The 16,828-nt window shown below is 44.3% G+C and overlaps 1 protein-coding gene across 1 annotated transcript in view; it reads left to right on the top strand.

Moving 5' to 3' along the window:
* GALNT1 (polypeptide N-acetylgalactosaminyltransferase 1) overlaps positions 1 to 16,828 on the top strand; it is a 616,072-nt gene that overhangs the window by 536,740 nt on the left and 62,504 nt on the right. The window contains exon 11 of the mRNA XM_040431282.1: positions 1,532 to 1,666. Within this exon, the coding sequence (XP_040287216.1) occupies positions 1,532 to 1,666 (135 nt within the window). The remainder of the gene's footprint in view (positions 1 to 1,531; positions 1,667 to 16,828) is intronic.

Here is a 16,828-nt window from a genome sequence, read left to right as displayed (position 1 = left end):
ATCAGAATTAATTAAATATTCTTCTGAAATACTTGGTTCTTTACATAGTTGAATGTGCTGACAACAAAATCACACAAAAATTTAAAAATGGAAATCAAATTTTTCAACCCATGGAGGTCTGGATTTGGAGTCACCCTCAAAATGACCTCCCTACAACGCCTGTGCATGCTCCTGATGAGGTGGCGGACGGTCTCCTGAGGGATCTCTTCCCAGACCTGGACTAAAGCATCTGCCAACTCCTGGACAGTGTTGGTGGATCGAGCGAGACATGATGTTCCAGATGTGCTCAATTGGATTCAGGTCTGGGGAACGGGCGGGCCAGTCCATAGCATCAATGCCTTTGTCTTGCAGGAACTGCTGACACACTCCAGCCACATGAGGTCTAGCATTGTCTTGCATTAGGAGGAACCCAGGGCCAACCGCACCAGCATATGGTCTCACAAGGGGTCTGAGGATCTCATCTCGGTACCTAATGGCAGTCAGGCTACCTCTGGCGAGCACATGGAGGGCTGTGCGGCCCTCCAAAGAAATGCCACCCACACCATTACTGACCCAATGCCAAACCGGTCATGCTGGAGGATGTTGCAGGCAACAGAACGTTCTCCACGGCGTCTCCAGACTCTGTCACGTCTGTCACATGTGCTCAGTGTGAACCTGCTTTCATCTGTGAAGAGCACAGGGCGCCAGTGGCGAATTTGCCAATATTGGTGTTCTCTGGCAAATGCCAAACGTCCTGCACGGTGTTGGGCTGTAAGCACAACCCCCACCTGTGGACGTCGGGCCCTCATATCACCCTCATGGATTCTGTTTCTGACCGTTTGAGCAGACACATGCACATTTGTGGCCTGCTGGAGGTCATTTTGCAGGGCTCTGGCAGTGCTCCTCCTGTTCCTCCTTGCACAAAGGCGGAGGTAGCGGTCCTGCTGCTGGGTTGTTGCCCTCCTACGGCCTCCTCGACGTCTCCTGATGTACTGGCCTGTCTCCTGGTAGCGCCTCCATGCTCTGGACACTACGCTGACAGACACAGCAAACCTTCTTGCCACAGCTCGCATTGATGTGCCATCCTGGATAAGCTGCACTACCTGAGCCACTTGTGTGGGTTGTAGACTCCGTCTCATGCTACCACTAGAGTGAAAGCACCGCCAGCATTCAAAAGTGACCAAAACATCAGCCAGGAAGCATAGGAACTGAGAAGTGATCTGTGGCCACCACCTGCAGAACCATTCCTTTATTGGGGGTGTCTTGCTAATTCCCTATAATTTCCACCTGTTGTCTATCCCATTTGCACAACAGCATGTGAAATTGATTGTCACTCAGTGTTGCTTCCTAAGTGGACAGTTTGATTTCACAGAAGTGTGATTGACTTGGAGTTACATTGTGTTGTTTAAGTGTTCCCTTTATTTTTTTGAGCAGTGTATATTATTACCATATTACCAACCATATACTATATTATTACCATACTATCAACTATTTTAACATGGATTGTCCTCAAGATGTCTAGTAAACTTGGCTACATATTTGTTTTTCCAAGGTGTTTTCCTACACGGCTAGCAAAGAAATCCGAACGGATGATTTATGTTTAGATGTCTCCAAGCTTAATGGCCCAGTCATAATGCTTAAGTGCCACCATTTAAGAGGCAATCAGCTATGGGAGTATGATCCAGTAGTAAGTATTTTGCGTGCAGTTTTCTCTTTCCAAACCGTAATGTAATTATTAGTCTTTGATTGCAAAAATTTTGCATAAAATTGCAATTTACAATGCTAAATAAAATCAAGTTTTCCCCCATCAATCTACACAATTCTAGTAATTTTTGCAAATTGATTAAGAAGGAAAAACTAAAATTTTGCATGGACACAAGTATTCAGACCCTTCGCTTTGAAACTTATCTCTGGGGGCCTCCCATTTTCTTTGCTCTCTCTACACTTTGATTGGAGTCAACCTTTTGTAATTTAAGTAAATTCAGTTGATTGAACATGATTTGGAAAAACACATCCCTGTCTAGGTCTTACAGCCTACAATGCGTATCAGAGCATAAACCAAGCCATAAGGAGGAAAAAAATGCCGGTAGAGCTCAGAGACAGGATTGTGTAGAAGCACAGATCTAGAGAAGGGTACAAAAACATTTCTGCCGCACTGAAAGTTCCCAAGAGCACAGTGGCCTACATAATGCTTAAATGGAAAAAGTGTGGAACAACCAGGACTTCACCTAGAGCAAACTAAGTAATTGGGTGGAAAAGGCCAAGAATCCAATAGTCACTCTGGCTGAGCTCCAAGGATCCTGTGCCCAGATGGGAGAAACCTCCAGAAGGTCAACCATTACTGCAGCATTCCTCCACTCTGGGTCATGGCAGAGTGCCCAGAAAGAATCCTCTCCTCAGTAAAAGCCACATGAAAGCTCCCCCTGTAGTTTGCATAAAAAAACACCTAAAAGACTTTCACACTGTGAAAAACAAGATTCTCTGGTCTGATGAAACAATAGATAGAACTTTTTGGCCTCAATTCTAAGCGTCATGTCTGGAGGAAACCAGGCACTGCTTATCTACCTGCCTAATACCATCCCTACAGTATATGGTGGTGGCAGCATCATGCTGTGGGGATGTTTTTCAAATGCCGGGAGACTGGTCAACATAGACAGAAAGCTGAATGGAGCAAAGTACAGAGATTTTCTTAACGAGATCCAAAGTGCTCTGGACCTCAGACTGTGCTCAAGGTTCACTTTCCAATAAAATACTGACCCTAATCACACAGCCAAGACAACAAAATTAAAAGTGGTGCCCGAAATGTTTAAATACTATACCAACAATTGTCACATTCAGTCAGTTCAGAAGGCAGTATTCAGAGACCTGCAGTGCTGATCTCTAGGACTTCTAGAGGCATTTCTAGGGTCTTAAAAGTCAGAATGTATATGTTTCGCCACACACAGCCGTTTTAATATTGTTATCAAATAATACCACTATACCAGAATCAAATATTACCACCCTACAGTAATTAAATCTTACCTCCTTAAAGGGTTTCTATCACTTTGTATGACATAATTAGCTGTCAGACACTAGCGATCAGCTAGTGTCTGCTCTGGCCAACCATCCTAATATAACAGCTTTTGGGGCAGCCGTTTTGCTAAAAAAAGAACTTTTATAAATATGCTAATGAGCCTCTAGGTGCTATGTGGGCGTCATTAGCACCTAGAGGCTCCGTCTACCTTCATAAACAGCCGCCGCCCAGCGCGTCCCTCCAGCCCGCCCATCTCCTGCTGAATGCGATCCTCCGTGTGACGCAGCGGACGAATTCTCGCGCATGCGCCGTGCACGGCTGTATTCGGCGCATGCGCAGTGAATGTCTGACCGCTTCCCTGCTCAGACATCTCCACTGCGCCTGCGCCGATGACGTCATAGTGCTCCAAGGAACAGGCGCAGTGGAGATGTCTGAGCAGGGAAGCGGTCAGACATTCACTGCGCATGCGCCGAATACAGCCGCGCACGGCGCATGCGCGAGAATTCGTCCGCTGCGTCACACGGAGGATCGCATTCAGCAGGAGATGGGCGGGCTGGAGGGACGCGCTGGGCGGCGGCTGTTTATGAAGGTAGACGGAGCCTCTAGGTGCTAATGACGCCCACATAGCACCTAGAGGCTCATTAGCATATTTATAAAAGTTCTTTTTTTAGCAAAACGGCTGCCCCAAAAGCTGTTATATTAGGATGGTTGGCCAGAGCAGACACTAGCGGATCGCTAGTGTCTGACAGCTAATTATGTCATACGAAGTGATAGAAACCCTTTAATGTTACTGAACAAAATGTTCTACACAAAGAACAAAGTTACTAATAATACCACTATACAAGGTGCAAATAATACCGCCACACCATGACTACCACCACATAGTAACCGAATAATATTAGCATATTGCTGCTGCTGAAAAAAAAAATCCTCTACACAAAGACCAATATTACCATATACAATTACTATACAAGGCCCAATTAATAACGCCACATCATGACAACATATTACCAACACACAGTTGGTATAAATGACTGAATAATATTACTACCGTATTCTATTAAGTAACACTAAACACTGTAAAAAGGCAAATATTACCAATTTTACCTCTATACAAGGCCCAAATAATATATTCACACCATGGGACAGAGCCCCATTTTGTGGTCCACACTGAAATAATTTATTTTCAGTGCTTACACACAGAAATGGTGCCCTGTTCAAACCCCAGACAGGAACAGTGCTCCTCCTTGTACCTGACATAATACCCTTTTGTGCCCATCACACAGCAAAAATGCCCACCTTTCTGTCTGTGCCAAGTAATAATACCCTTTGTACCTCCTATAAATGATAGATTGGACATTTTGATTTTATGGGAGCACTAAGTGGTATGTCATTAGTGTTTCTGGGCAGAAGGGGGTATTATAGAAAGAACGTCAGGCAAGGAGCCCAGTCAAATGAATTAGTATATACCTACAGTACATATAGTGCACATAGGTACAGTAACATAGTTTATAAGGCTGAAAAAAGACATCTCTCCATCCAGTTCAGCCTGTTATCCTGTAAGTTGATCCAGGGGAAGACAAAAAAAAACAAAACCTGTGAGGTAGAAGCCAATTTTCCTCACTTTAGGGGAAAACAAATTCCTTTCCGACTCCAATCAGGCAATCAGAATAACTCCCGGGATCCACAACCCATCTCTCATAGCTATAGCTTGTAATATTATTACACTCTAGAAATACATCCAGGCCCCTCTTGAACTCTTTTAGTGAACTCACCATCTCTACCTCCTCAGGCAGAGCCTGGCAGTAGATGCCAATATATATAATACACACAAGTATAATTTTATATATACACTGCCTGTCCAAAAAAAAAAGTCACCACCTGGATTTAACAAAGCAAATAGGTATAAGCCTCCTATTGGATAATTACTGCATGGGCGATTATCTTTCAGCTGGCAACAAGTTATTTAACCCCAACTGGTGCAATGAGTTGCTTCTCATTTATTAAACAACCATGTCGAAAGACAGATCTCGTGGTCGTGGAAAAGATGTTAGTCTGTTTGAGAAGGGTCAAATCATTGGCATGCATCAAGGAGAGAAAACATCTAAGGAGATTGCAGAAACTACTAAAATTGGGTTAAGAACTGTGCAATGCATTATTAAAAACTGGATAGTGGGGACCCATTGTATTCGAGGAAGAAATGTGGCCGGGAAAAAATCCTGAATGATCGTGATCGGCGATCATTTAAACGTTTGGTGAAATCAAATTGAAGAAAAACAACAGTAGAACTCGGGGCTATTTTTAATAGTGAAAGTAAGAGCATTTCCACATGCACAATGCGAAGGGAACTAAAGGGATTGGGACTGAACAGCTGTGTAGCCGTAAGAAAACCACTAGACAGTGAGGCAAACCAGAAAAAAGGCATCAATTTGCTAGGGAGCATAAAGATTGGACTCTGGAGCAATGGAAGAAGGTTCATGTGGACTGATGAGTCCAGATTTACCCTGTTCTAGAGTGATGGGTGCATCAGGGTAAGAAGAGAGGCAAATGAAGTGATGCACCCATCATGCCTAGTGCCTACTGTACAAGCCTATGGGGGCAGTGCTATGATCTGGGGTTGCTGCAGTTGGTCACGTCTAGGTTCAGCAGTATGTGCTCCAAGAATGAGGTCAGCTGACTACCTGAACATACAATGACCAGGTTATTCCATCAATGGATTTTTTCTTCCCTGATGGCATGGGCATATTCCAGGATGACAATGCCAGGATTCATCGGGCTCAAATTGTGAAAGAGTGGTTCAGGGAGCATGAGACATCATTTTCACACATGGATTGGCCACCACAGAGTGCAGACCTTAACCCCATTGAGAATCTTTGGGATGTGCTGGAGAAGGCTTTGCGCAGCAGTCAGACTCTACCATCATCAATGCAAGATCTTGGTAAAAAATTTCTGCAACACTGGATCAAAATAAATCTTGTGACATTGCAGAAGCTTATCAAAACAATGCCACAGCGAATGTGTGCCGTAATCAAAGCTAAAGGCTTTTTTTTGGTGGCGACGTTTTTTTTGGACAGGCATTATATATGTATATGTGTATATATATATATATATACTCACAGGTGAAACCTCCATTACTTTGAGTTGTTCATTCCCACCGTCTATAGCAAAGAATCCCACTCTCAATTAACATTGCCATCCGGTAGCTTCCACCAATACTGTGCCTGCTGCTGTCCCATGTGCCTATATAACTATACTTTCAAAATAAAAGTGCCCAAGGATACAGATACAGAGCGAGAAATGATGGGTCCTAAAGGAGACTTTAGGCATCAAATCTCAGAACAGATCCAAAAATAGATAAACTACAAACCCAACCCCAAAATAGATTCAGTCCCCAGGTCAAAACTCTAAATTCAAAGGGGTTTTCAGCCATGTAGTGTTTTATAAACTCCTTAGAAAGTTAGTTATTAATACTTTTATTATTTTATAATTGATCCCCTGACACTCACTTCCCAATGACTTGCCACAGTAGTCACATGTCTGATTCGAGCAGGACACAGGAAGCAGCTGCACTTCTTTTATTATTTTATGACCTTCTAATTGGTGTTGAAAAATAAATTCTACATGGCTGGACAACTGCTTAACACAGACCCCCTCATACAGTGTTTATTTTAGGACATGGTCAGATATCATAGTCAAGTATCAAAATAATGCCAGTGTGCCACCTGGCTCTGACACCACCTGGCTCTGACACCACCTGGCTCTGACACCACCTGGCTCTGACACCACCTGACTCTGACACCACCTGACTCTGACACCACCTGACTCTGACACCACCTGACTGTGACACAAGATCGTCTATTGCTGAGCTTATAGCTCTGTTCCTAAAATGCTGTAAGCTAAAACATTACAGTGTTATATGAGCGCATAGCTGATAGCTCAGTGGTAATTCAATTACCTCATATCCAGTGTTTCTTTTTTACATTTTATTAAGCCTTAGATAAGAGGCAAATTCAAATGATGTCTGATGCTGATATCTGACTTTCCTCACTCGCCAGGGTCCCAATAACTTTTAGGTTTACTATGTTTTTGGTATACTACATCTCATAGATAAAAAAAAAAAAACCACCTTTGTTGTCTAAAGCTATAATTCAGTGGTTAGACACTTGCTTTGCATGTAGTGTTCATGGGTTCAAAACCCCTTTCAGGCTTTTAATAAAATTAATATTTTTATTTATATATTTATATATTTTATTTTTTAGGAAGGAGTCTAATTATCAGATCTGTAAATCACTTTATTGAAATTATTTGTTGGCATCCACCCAAACATAAGCTCCTCACAGATCTGCAAACCAACTTATCTTCTAAATGTGCTCTCCCTCCGCTATATTACATGGCTCATACATTGATTCACCTCTCATTGATTCACCTCTTGCTCAGTAATTAGCAAGAGTCACTATTTTTCTGGGACTCCTGGAAAATTTGAGTAGTCACTATATGCAGAGTTGTGTCCTGGTTTATACATATCTACTGTATATTTATGTGTATTATACACTGTGTGTATAATACACACTGCTTCACCATACTGAGATCTCAAAAAGCTAATATTCATATCACTGCTTTATTCACAGACACAATATTTGCTGATGCAGACACCAGTACTGTGTGATAGCTTATAAGTAGGGTTGAGCGAACCCGAACTGTAAAGTTCAGGTTCGTACCGAACTTTAGGATTTTTGGACTCCGCACCCGAACATTAAAAAAGTAAAAGTAAAAGTTTGGGTTCAGGGTTCGGTGATTTCTTGGCGCTTTTTGAAAGGCTGCAGAGCAGGCAATTAACAAGCGTTTAACTCTGTGGCCTTAGAAGCCATCACAGGTATGCCTACTAATGGCATGGCTATGATTGGCCAGTTCAGTATGTGACCCAGCCTCTATATAAGCTGGAGTCACGTAGCACTGCACGTCACTCTGCTGTTACTAGTGTAGGGAGCGGATGCTGCTGCTGTGAGGGAGAGAATAGGAAAGAAACTTTAATCAGAACTGCAATTGAACTCAGCGATTTACATAGATTTAGTTGTGTGGGTGCAGTGCACAATCTTTTTACCCTGCCCTGAGCCCAGTGACAGAGAAAAAAAACTTTTATCCGTCTGTGAGGTGGGCGGTGGCGGCCATTTTATGCAATCTCAGTGCACCAGCACTGTATATGTGCTTTTGTGACATTGAAATCCAAGCTTGAAATACTGTAATAATAATAATCTGGGTTTAAAAAAAACACCCATTTTCGGCAATATCCTGCAATATGCTGCATCTGTTATTGTTAAAAACAAGCTTGAAATACTTCAATACCTTTGAAAAAACACCCATTTTTGGCAATACCCTCCATCTTGGGCCTCTGCCGCATTAGTCAGTGTGCAATTTAAGCTAGAAATACAGTTTTATTTTTCTGGGTTTTAAAAAAAACACCCTTTTTGGGCAAAATACTAAATTTTACAGCCCTTGTTGCATCTGTACGTGTGAAATTCAAGCGTTATATACTGCTGTCATATTCTGTTAGTAAAAAAAACACCCATTTTGGGCAAAGTACTTAATATTGCAGTCTTTGCTGCATCTGTTATTGTTAAAACAAGCTTTAAATACTTCAATAATTTTCTGGCTTTGAAAAAACTAAAATTTCCATGACAGCACCTGTGAGAGATCCTCCCCCTTCCGGACAGGAAACAGGAACTTCCCAGATCTTTAAATTGGTCCCGTGCCTTCCACCTTCAGTTCTTTCCTGTTTCCTGTCCAGGGACAGGAGGATTTCTTTCCAGGTCTATTTTCGGCTGCAGGATCTCTAGGGTTAAAGCGAAACCTAGTGGAGGTACCTGTCGGCGTAAGTCTCCACTAGGAGCCGCTGAGAAGCCCGGCGTCTGCTGTTTTTCCCTTCTTCGGTGCCATGGGGGGAATCCTGTAGCTGCCTTGTGACCCTGCCTGCCGGCGAAGTTGCGGCGTGAGGGGGGAGGTACGTCTTCTCCTCTCATTGAGGCTGGCTGAGCTGGGCGTGCGCGTCGCACCGGAGGTGACGCGTGCGTTCCACCGGCCGGAAGGGGAGGAGCTTGAACATGGCTGGCGCTGCGTGGCCCATTTGAAAAAGGGAGGGAGCAGCAGCAGGCAGATACTGACCGGACCGGACGCCAGGCGGCACCTGCAGCCCTCCATTGGCCCCCCTTGAGGCAGCATTATCATGCAAGAAGAGGGGGAAGTACAACAGCGCACCAACAGACAGGAGCAGCTTTCGGAACCAAGCATGGTACTCCTGGGGGTAAGAGGGGTTAACCCCCACCATCTCCCTTCGGGGAGTTATTATTATGGTCAGGTTAGACTGATTGGGCTGTTTTATTAAATGCAGGTTAAAGAAGCCCCAAAGAAAGCTTCCCACAAAAGAGCTAAAGAGTGTGGAATTTGCAAGCGGAAGTTGGATCCGTCTTACCCAAAAACATGTTGTCAACCATGTCTGGATAAGTTAGTGGCAGAGGAGTCGCCATCTTTATTGCAAAGTATCCAAGATTTAGTTAAAAATGAAGTACGTTCTTCTGTGGAGGAGTTTAAAAAATCCCTGCCTAGCTCATCCAGGCATAAGAGGGCCCAAAAGGCGATAGTGGAGGATTCTATGGACTCTGGGTCTGAGGAGGGCGCTATTGCAGACTCAGATTCCTCCTCTGAGTATTCGACAGGGAATCCGTTATTTAGAGCGGAAAATACAGATCTACTATTGAAGGCGGTTAGATCCACGATGGAGCTTGAGGAAGAAAAGGAGTCCAGGTCTAGACCAGAGCTAATGTTTGAGAGCATAAAGCCTAAAAAGTCTAGGGTGTTCCCCATTCAGGACTGTATCAAGGACCTGATTAAACGCGAATGGGAGAAGCCCGATAAAAAATTCTTTATCCCTAGAGCGGTCAGGAGAAAGTACCCCTTTGACGATCAAGAAGTATCAGCTTGGCAGGAGGTACCGAAGGTAGACGCTTCCGTAGCTAAGATAAATAAGAAGTCAGCTCTCCCGTTTGAGGATTTAGGGTCCCTTACAGATCCCATGGACAAAAGGGCTGATGCGTACTTAAGGAAGAATTGGGAAGCTTCCACTTCTGCCTTTAAACCAAATATAGCGACTACCTCGGTGGCAAGGTCATTAAAGCTCTGGTTGGAGGAATTAGAGTCTCATATAGAGAACAAGACTCCTAGGGATCAGCTGCTGGAGGCTATACCAACTATGTCCAGTGCAGTGGATTTCATCTCTGATGCCTCTGCTGACGCATTGAGGCTTTCCGCTAGGGCGGCTGCATTGTCCAATTCAGCCAGAAGGTCGTTATGGTTGAAAGGGTGGAAGGGCGATGTAGCTTCAAAATCTAAGCTCTGTGCTCTCCCTTGCCAAGGAGATTTTTTGTTTGGGTCAGCCTTAGATGATATTTTAGATAAGGCATCTGATAAGAAAAAAGGATTTCCAGCACCGTCCTTTCCTAAACAGGGGAAGCCATTTCGGATCAATGAAAGAAGGAAAGGTTTTGGGGATCAAAAGATAAGGAGGGAGTGGAGTTCTGATAAATCCAAAGGTGTGCTGTTTAAATCCAGACCTCAAACACCAAGTTCCACTCAACAATGACGCCAGACCCCAAGTAGGCGGTCGTCTTTCCTTATTTTTTCCGGCCTGGCGAAATATTACCGCAAGCGCCTGGATAAAGGATGTTATAAGGGAAGGCTATCGCCTAGACTTCAAGAGACTACCACCCAGGACATTCAAAATTACTTAATTAAACCAAAATTCTCCAAAACAGGTGGCACCTTCGGAGGAAATAAGCAACCTCCTGGAGAAGGTAGTCCTTGTTCCAGTCCCAAAGGACGAACAAGGAGAGGGTTTTTATTCAACCCCATTTCTGGTCCCCAAGCCCAACAGGCTGATGATAAATCTGAAGGGCCTAGTCTATGCTTTCCCTCTCATCACCCTATTGCCCAGAGTGATCCAGAAGATCAGGAGGGAACAGGCTACAGTGATACTAATAGCACCATTCTGGCCAAAAAGAGTTTAGTTTGCTTGGTTGAGGAGACTATCAATAGCCGATCCCTGGGTGCTTCCAGAAAGACAGGACCATTTATATCGGGGCCCTCTACGTCATCTGGAAGTCAAGAACCTCCACCTGACAGCTTGGATTTTGAGAGGACATTCTTCAGGTCTAGAGGCCTATCAGAACAAGTCATTGGGACTCTCCTGGCTAGTAGGAAAAAAGTCACCTCCGAAATCTATCTGAGAGTATGGAAAACCTTCCTTCGGTTTGCAGGTCCAGGCTTAGACTTGAGCTCACCCAACATCCCGTTAATTTTAAACTTTTTACAGGAAGGCCTTAACAAAAAGCTTAAACCCAGCACTCTCAGGGTACAGGTCTCGGCACTGAGTGTCCTGTTTGATTTTCGATTACGTACTCATACTTGGGTCAAAAGGTTCATTAAGGGATCCTCTAGACTATGTCCTATAGTTAAATCTAGGTCAGCCCCATGGGACCTTAACCTGGTTCTTTCTGCTCTAACCAAGGCTCCGTTCGAACCTCTGGGGGACATCCCCTTAAAGATGCTGTCCTATAAGACCGTATTTTTAGTGGCCATTACATCTGCCAGACGAGTAGGAGAACTATCCGCTTTGTCCTCTTCCCCACCATATACTCAGATTCTGGAGGATAGAATTGTTTTCAAACCGGATCCTGCATTCCTGCCCAAAGTAGTGTCGGTATTCCATAAGTCTCAGGAATTAGTTCTCCCTTCCTTTTGTCAGGACCCAAAGAATGAAGGAGAAAGATCCTTTCATACTTTAGATGTTAGAAGGTGTGTCTGTGCATATTTAGAGTCTACGAAGGGCTTTAGAAAAACCCCGCAACTCTTTGTTCAGTTTCAGGGTCAGAACAGGGGCTCGAAAGTTACAAGCCGTACCTTAGCCAGATGGATCAAGAGAGCGATAGGTCTGGCATATTCAATATCAGATTGTCAGGTTCCTTCAGATTTTTCAGCCCATTCCACCAGGGCAGTAGCCTCTTCCTGGGCAGAAAAAGGGTGCGCTACCATCGAACAGATCTGTAGGGCTGCAACGTGGAGTTCTCCCTCTACGTTTTACAAGCACTATAGGTTGGACCTTTCATCTGTGCAGGATATGTCTTTTGGGAGAAAGGTGCTGCAGGCTGTAGTCCCTCCCTAATAGTTATCTAGTCTAGTCTCTCACAGGTGCTGTCATGGGGCGTAATGGAAATACTTCAATTACTCTTACCGGTAATTTGTTTTCCATGAGCCCATGACAGCACCTACATAATTCCCTCCCTTAATAAAAAAAAAATTATATATTTTTTTTATTTATACATAAAGAATGATGAAAAAAGAGAAATCTACTCTTTGGTATGGTGCCAAAGAGGAGATATGCCTGGCATATATTTGGCGCAGAGTTTTTTTCTATTATGTTTTTCTCGCCTATGTTTTTAGTTTTCACTATATATAGGTGTGTTGCTGGTCCCAGGAATCTTGTCAAATACTGAAGGTGGAAGGCACGGGACCAATTTAAAGATCTGGGAAGTTCCTGTTTCCTGTCCGGAAGGGGGAGGATCTCTCACAGGTGCTGTCATGGGCTCATGGAAAACAAATTACCGGTAAGAGTAATTGAAGTATTTTTGGCAATAACCTCCATCTTGGCCCTCTGCCGCATGAGTCAGTGTGCAATTTAAGCTAGAAATACAGCTATAATTTTCTGGGTTTTAAAAAACGCCCTGTTTGGGCAAAATACTAAATTTTACAGCACTTGTTGCATCTGTACGTGTGAAATTCAACTGTTATATACTGCTGTCATATTCTGGTATTAACCACCTCCGGACCGCCTAACGCAGCATCGCGTTCCGGAGGCGGCAGCCCTGCGCAGAGTCACGCATATATGCGTCATCTCGCGAGACGCGAGATTTCCTGTGAACGCGTGCACACAGGCGCGCACGTTTACAGGATCGGAAGGTAAGCGAGTGGATCTCAAGCCTGCCAGCGGCGATCGTTCGCTGGCAGGCTGGAGATGCGATTTTTTTAACCCCTAACAGGTATATTAGACGCTGTTTTGATAACAGCGTCTAATATACCTGCTACCTGGTCCTCTGGTGGTTCCTTTTGCTTGGATCGACCACCAGAGGACACAGGCAGCTCAGTAATAAGTAGCACCAAACACCACTACACTACACCCCCCCCCCCTGTCACTTATTAACCCCTTATTCACCCCTGATCACCCCATATAGACTCCCTGATCACCCCCCTGTCATTGCTCACCCCCCTGTAAGGCTCTATTCAGACGTCCGTATGTTTTTTACGGATCCACGGATACATGGATCGGATCCGCAAAACACATACGGACATCTGAATGGAGCCTGACAGGGGGGTGATCACCCCATATAGACTCCCTGATCACCCCCCTGTCATTGCTCACCCCCCTGTAAGGCTCTATTCAGACGTCCGTATGTTTTTTACGGATCCACGGATCGGATCCGCAAAACACATCCGGACATCTGAATGGAGCCTTATAGGGGGGTGATCAATGACAGGGGGGTGATCACCCCATATAGACTCCCTGATCACCCCCCTGTCATTGATCACCCCCCTGTCATTGCTCACCCCCCTGTAAGGCTCTATTCAGACGACTGTATGTTTTTTACGGATCCACGGATACATGGATCGGATTCGCAAAACACATACGGACATCTGAATGGAGCCTTACAGGGGGGTGATCAATGACAGGGGGTGATCACCCCATATAGACTCCCTGATTACCCCCCTGTCATTGATCACCCCCCTGTCATTGATCACCCCCCTGTCATTGCTCACCCCCCTGTAAGGCTCTATTCAGACGTCCGTATGTTTTTTACGGATCCACGGATACATGGATCGGATCCGCAAAACACATACGGACATCTGAATGGAGCCTTACAGGGGGGTGATCAATGACAAGGGGGTGATCACCCCATATAGACTCCCTGATCACCCCCCTGTCATTGCTCACCCCCCTGTAAGGCTCTATTCAGACGTCCGTATGTTTTTTACGGATCCACGGATACATGGATCGGATCCGCAAAACACATACGGACGTCTGAATGGAGCCTTACAGGGGGGTGATCAATGACCCCATATAGACTCCCTGATCACCCCCCTGTCATTGATCACCCCCCTGTCAGGCTCCATTCAGAAATTTTTTGGGCCCAAGTTAGCGGAAATTTTTTTTTTTTTATATTTTTTTTTTCTTACAAAGTCTCATATTCCACTAACTTGTTTCAAAAAAGAAAATCTCACATGAACTCACCATACCCCTCACGGAATCCAAATGCGTAAAATTTTTTAGACCTTTATATTCCAGACTTCTTCTCACGCTTTAGGGCCCCTAAAATGCCAGGGCAGTATAAATACCCCACATGTGACCCCATTTCAAAAAGAAGACACCCCAAGGTATTCCGTGAGGGGCATATTGAGTCCATGAAAGATTGAAATTTTTGTCCCAAGTTAGCGGAAAGGGAGACTTTGTGAGAAAAAAATAAATAAAATCAATTTCCGCTAACTTGTGCCAAAAAAAAAATAATTCGATGAACTCGCCATGCCCCTCATTGAATACCTTGGGGTGTCTTCTTTCCAAAATGGGGGTCACATGTGGGGTATTTATACTGCCCTGGCATTTTAGGGGCCCTAAAGCGTGAGAAGAAGTCTGGGATCCAAATGTCTAAAAATGCCCTCATAAAAGGAATTTGGGCCCCTTTGCGCATCTAGGCTGCAAAAAAGTGTCACACATGTTGTATCGCCGTACTCAGGAGAAGTTGGGCAATGTGTTTTGGGGTGTCATTTTACATATACCCATGCTGGGTGAGATAAATATCTTGGTCAAATGCCAACTTTGTATAAAGAAATGGGAAAAGTTGTCTTTTGCCGAGATATTTCTCTCACCCAGCATGGGTATATGTAAAATGACACCCCAAAACACATTGCCCAACTTCTCCTGAGTACGGCAATACCACATGTGTGACACTTTTTTGCAGCCTAGGTGGGCAAAGGGGCCCACATTCCAAAGAGCACCTTTCGGATTTCACCGGCCATTTTGTACAGATTTTGATTTCAAACTACTTCCCACACATTAGGGCCCCTAGAATGCCAGGGCAGTATAACTACCCCACAAGTGACCCCATTTTGGAAAGAAGACACCCCAAGGTATTCGCTGATGGGCATAGTGAGTTCATAGAACTTTTTATTTTTTGTCACAAGTTAGTGGAATATGAGACTTTGTAAGAAAAAAAAAATCATCATTTTCCGCTAACTTGTGACAAAAAATAAAAAGTTCTATGAACTCACTATGCCCATCAGCGAATACCTTAGGGTGTCTACTTTCCGAAATGGGGTCATTTGTGGGGTGTTTGTACTGTCTGGCCATTGTAGAACCTCAGGAAACATGACAGGTGCTCAGAAAGTCAGAGCTGCTTCAAAAAGCGGAAATTCACATTTTTGTACCTTAGTTTGTAAACGCTATAACTTTTACCCAAACCATTTTCTTTTTTTACCCAAACATTTTTTTTTAATCAAAGACATGTAGAACAATAAATTTAGAGAAAAATTTATATATGGATGTCGTTTTTTTTTGCAAAATTTTACAACTGAAAGTTAAAAATGTCATTTTTTTGCTAAAAAATCGTTAAATTTCGATTAATAACAAAAAAAGTAAAAATGTCAGCAGCAAAGAAATACCACCAAATGAAAGCTCTATTAGTGAGAAGAAAAGGAGGTAAAATTCATTTGGGTGCTAAGTTGCATGACCGAGCAATAAACTGTGAAAGTAGTGTAGTGCAGAAGTGTAAAAATTGGCCTGGTCATTAAGGGTGTTTAAGCTAGGGGGGCTGAAGTGGTTAAAAAAAAAAAAAAAAAACATTTAGGTCAAAAATCTTAATTTTTCAGCCTTGTCTGCATCTGTATGTGTGAGATACACCCTTTAGATACTGTTGTTCTATTCTGGTATTAAAAAACACCCATTTTGGGCAAGATCCTAAATTTGAGAAATATGAGGAGAGCGTCAAATAAGGGACGTGGCCCCGGTCATGGTGCTGATGGTGAATCTCCTGTTGCAGGGAGAGAACGTAGTCGATCTGTGCCAGCTACACGCACAAGTGAAACACCTTCCTCAGGTGCGAGTAGGCGACAGAACCTTCAGAGGTATTTGGTCGGGCCTAATGCGGCTCTACGAATGGTGAGGCCAGAAAAAGTACAGGCGATAGTAGATTGGGTTGCTGACAGTGCCTCCAGTTCCTTCACATTGTCTCCCACCCAGTCTCCTGCTGAAAGATCAGAGTTGGCACCTGCAGATCATGTCCATCAGTCTTTCACCTCAGCCCCTTGCAAATCAGCCAAGCAGTCTGAGCCCCAAGTCATGCAGCAGTCTCTTCTGCTTTTTGATGACTCTGTTAGCAGGGTTTCCCAGGGCCATCCACCTAGCCCTGCCCCAGAAGTGGAAGAGATTGAGTGCACCGATGCCCTACCACTTATGTCCTCGACCCCACATGGAATCAAGGTCATGCGAGTAACCTGTGTGGTTCGGAGGAAGAGGCGGTGGTCGCACAGAGCCACCAGCACAGCAGAAGAGGGAGCAGGGTGCAAAAGCGGAGCAGCTGTCCCCTAGACAGTACACCTGCTACTGCCCACCGTAGCAAGGGACCGAGCACACCAAAACCAGCTCCAAGGAGTTCCCTGGCGTGGCAGTTCTTCAGACAATGTGCTGACGACAAGTCACGAGTGGTTTGCACGCTGTGCAATCAGAGCCTGAAGCGAGTCCTA

The sequence above is a fragment of the Bufo bufo genome, chromosome 5 (assembly GCF_905171765.1).
Source record: "Bufo bufo chromosome 5, aBufBuf1.1, whole genome shotgun sequence".
Taxonomy (NCBI): domain Eukaryota; kingdom Metazoa; phylum Chordata; class Amphibia; order Anura; family Bufonidae; genus Bufo; species Bufo bufo.
Note: the sequence above shows the minus strand (reverse complement) of the source record. Positions and strands in the feature narration are given on the sequence as shown.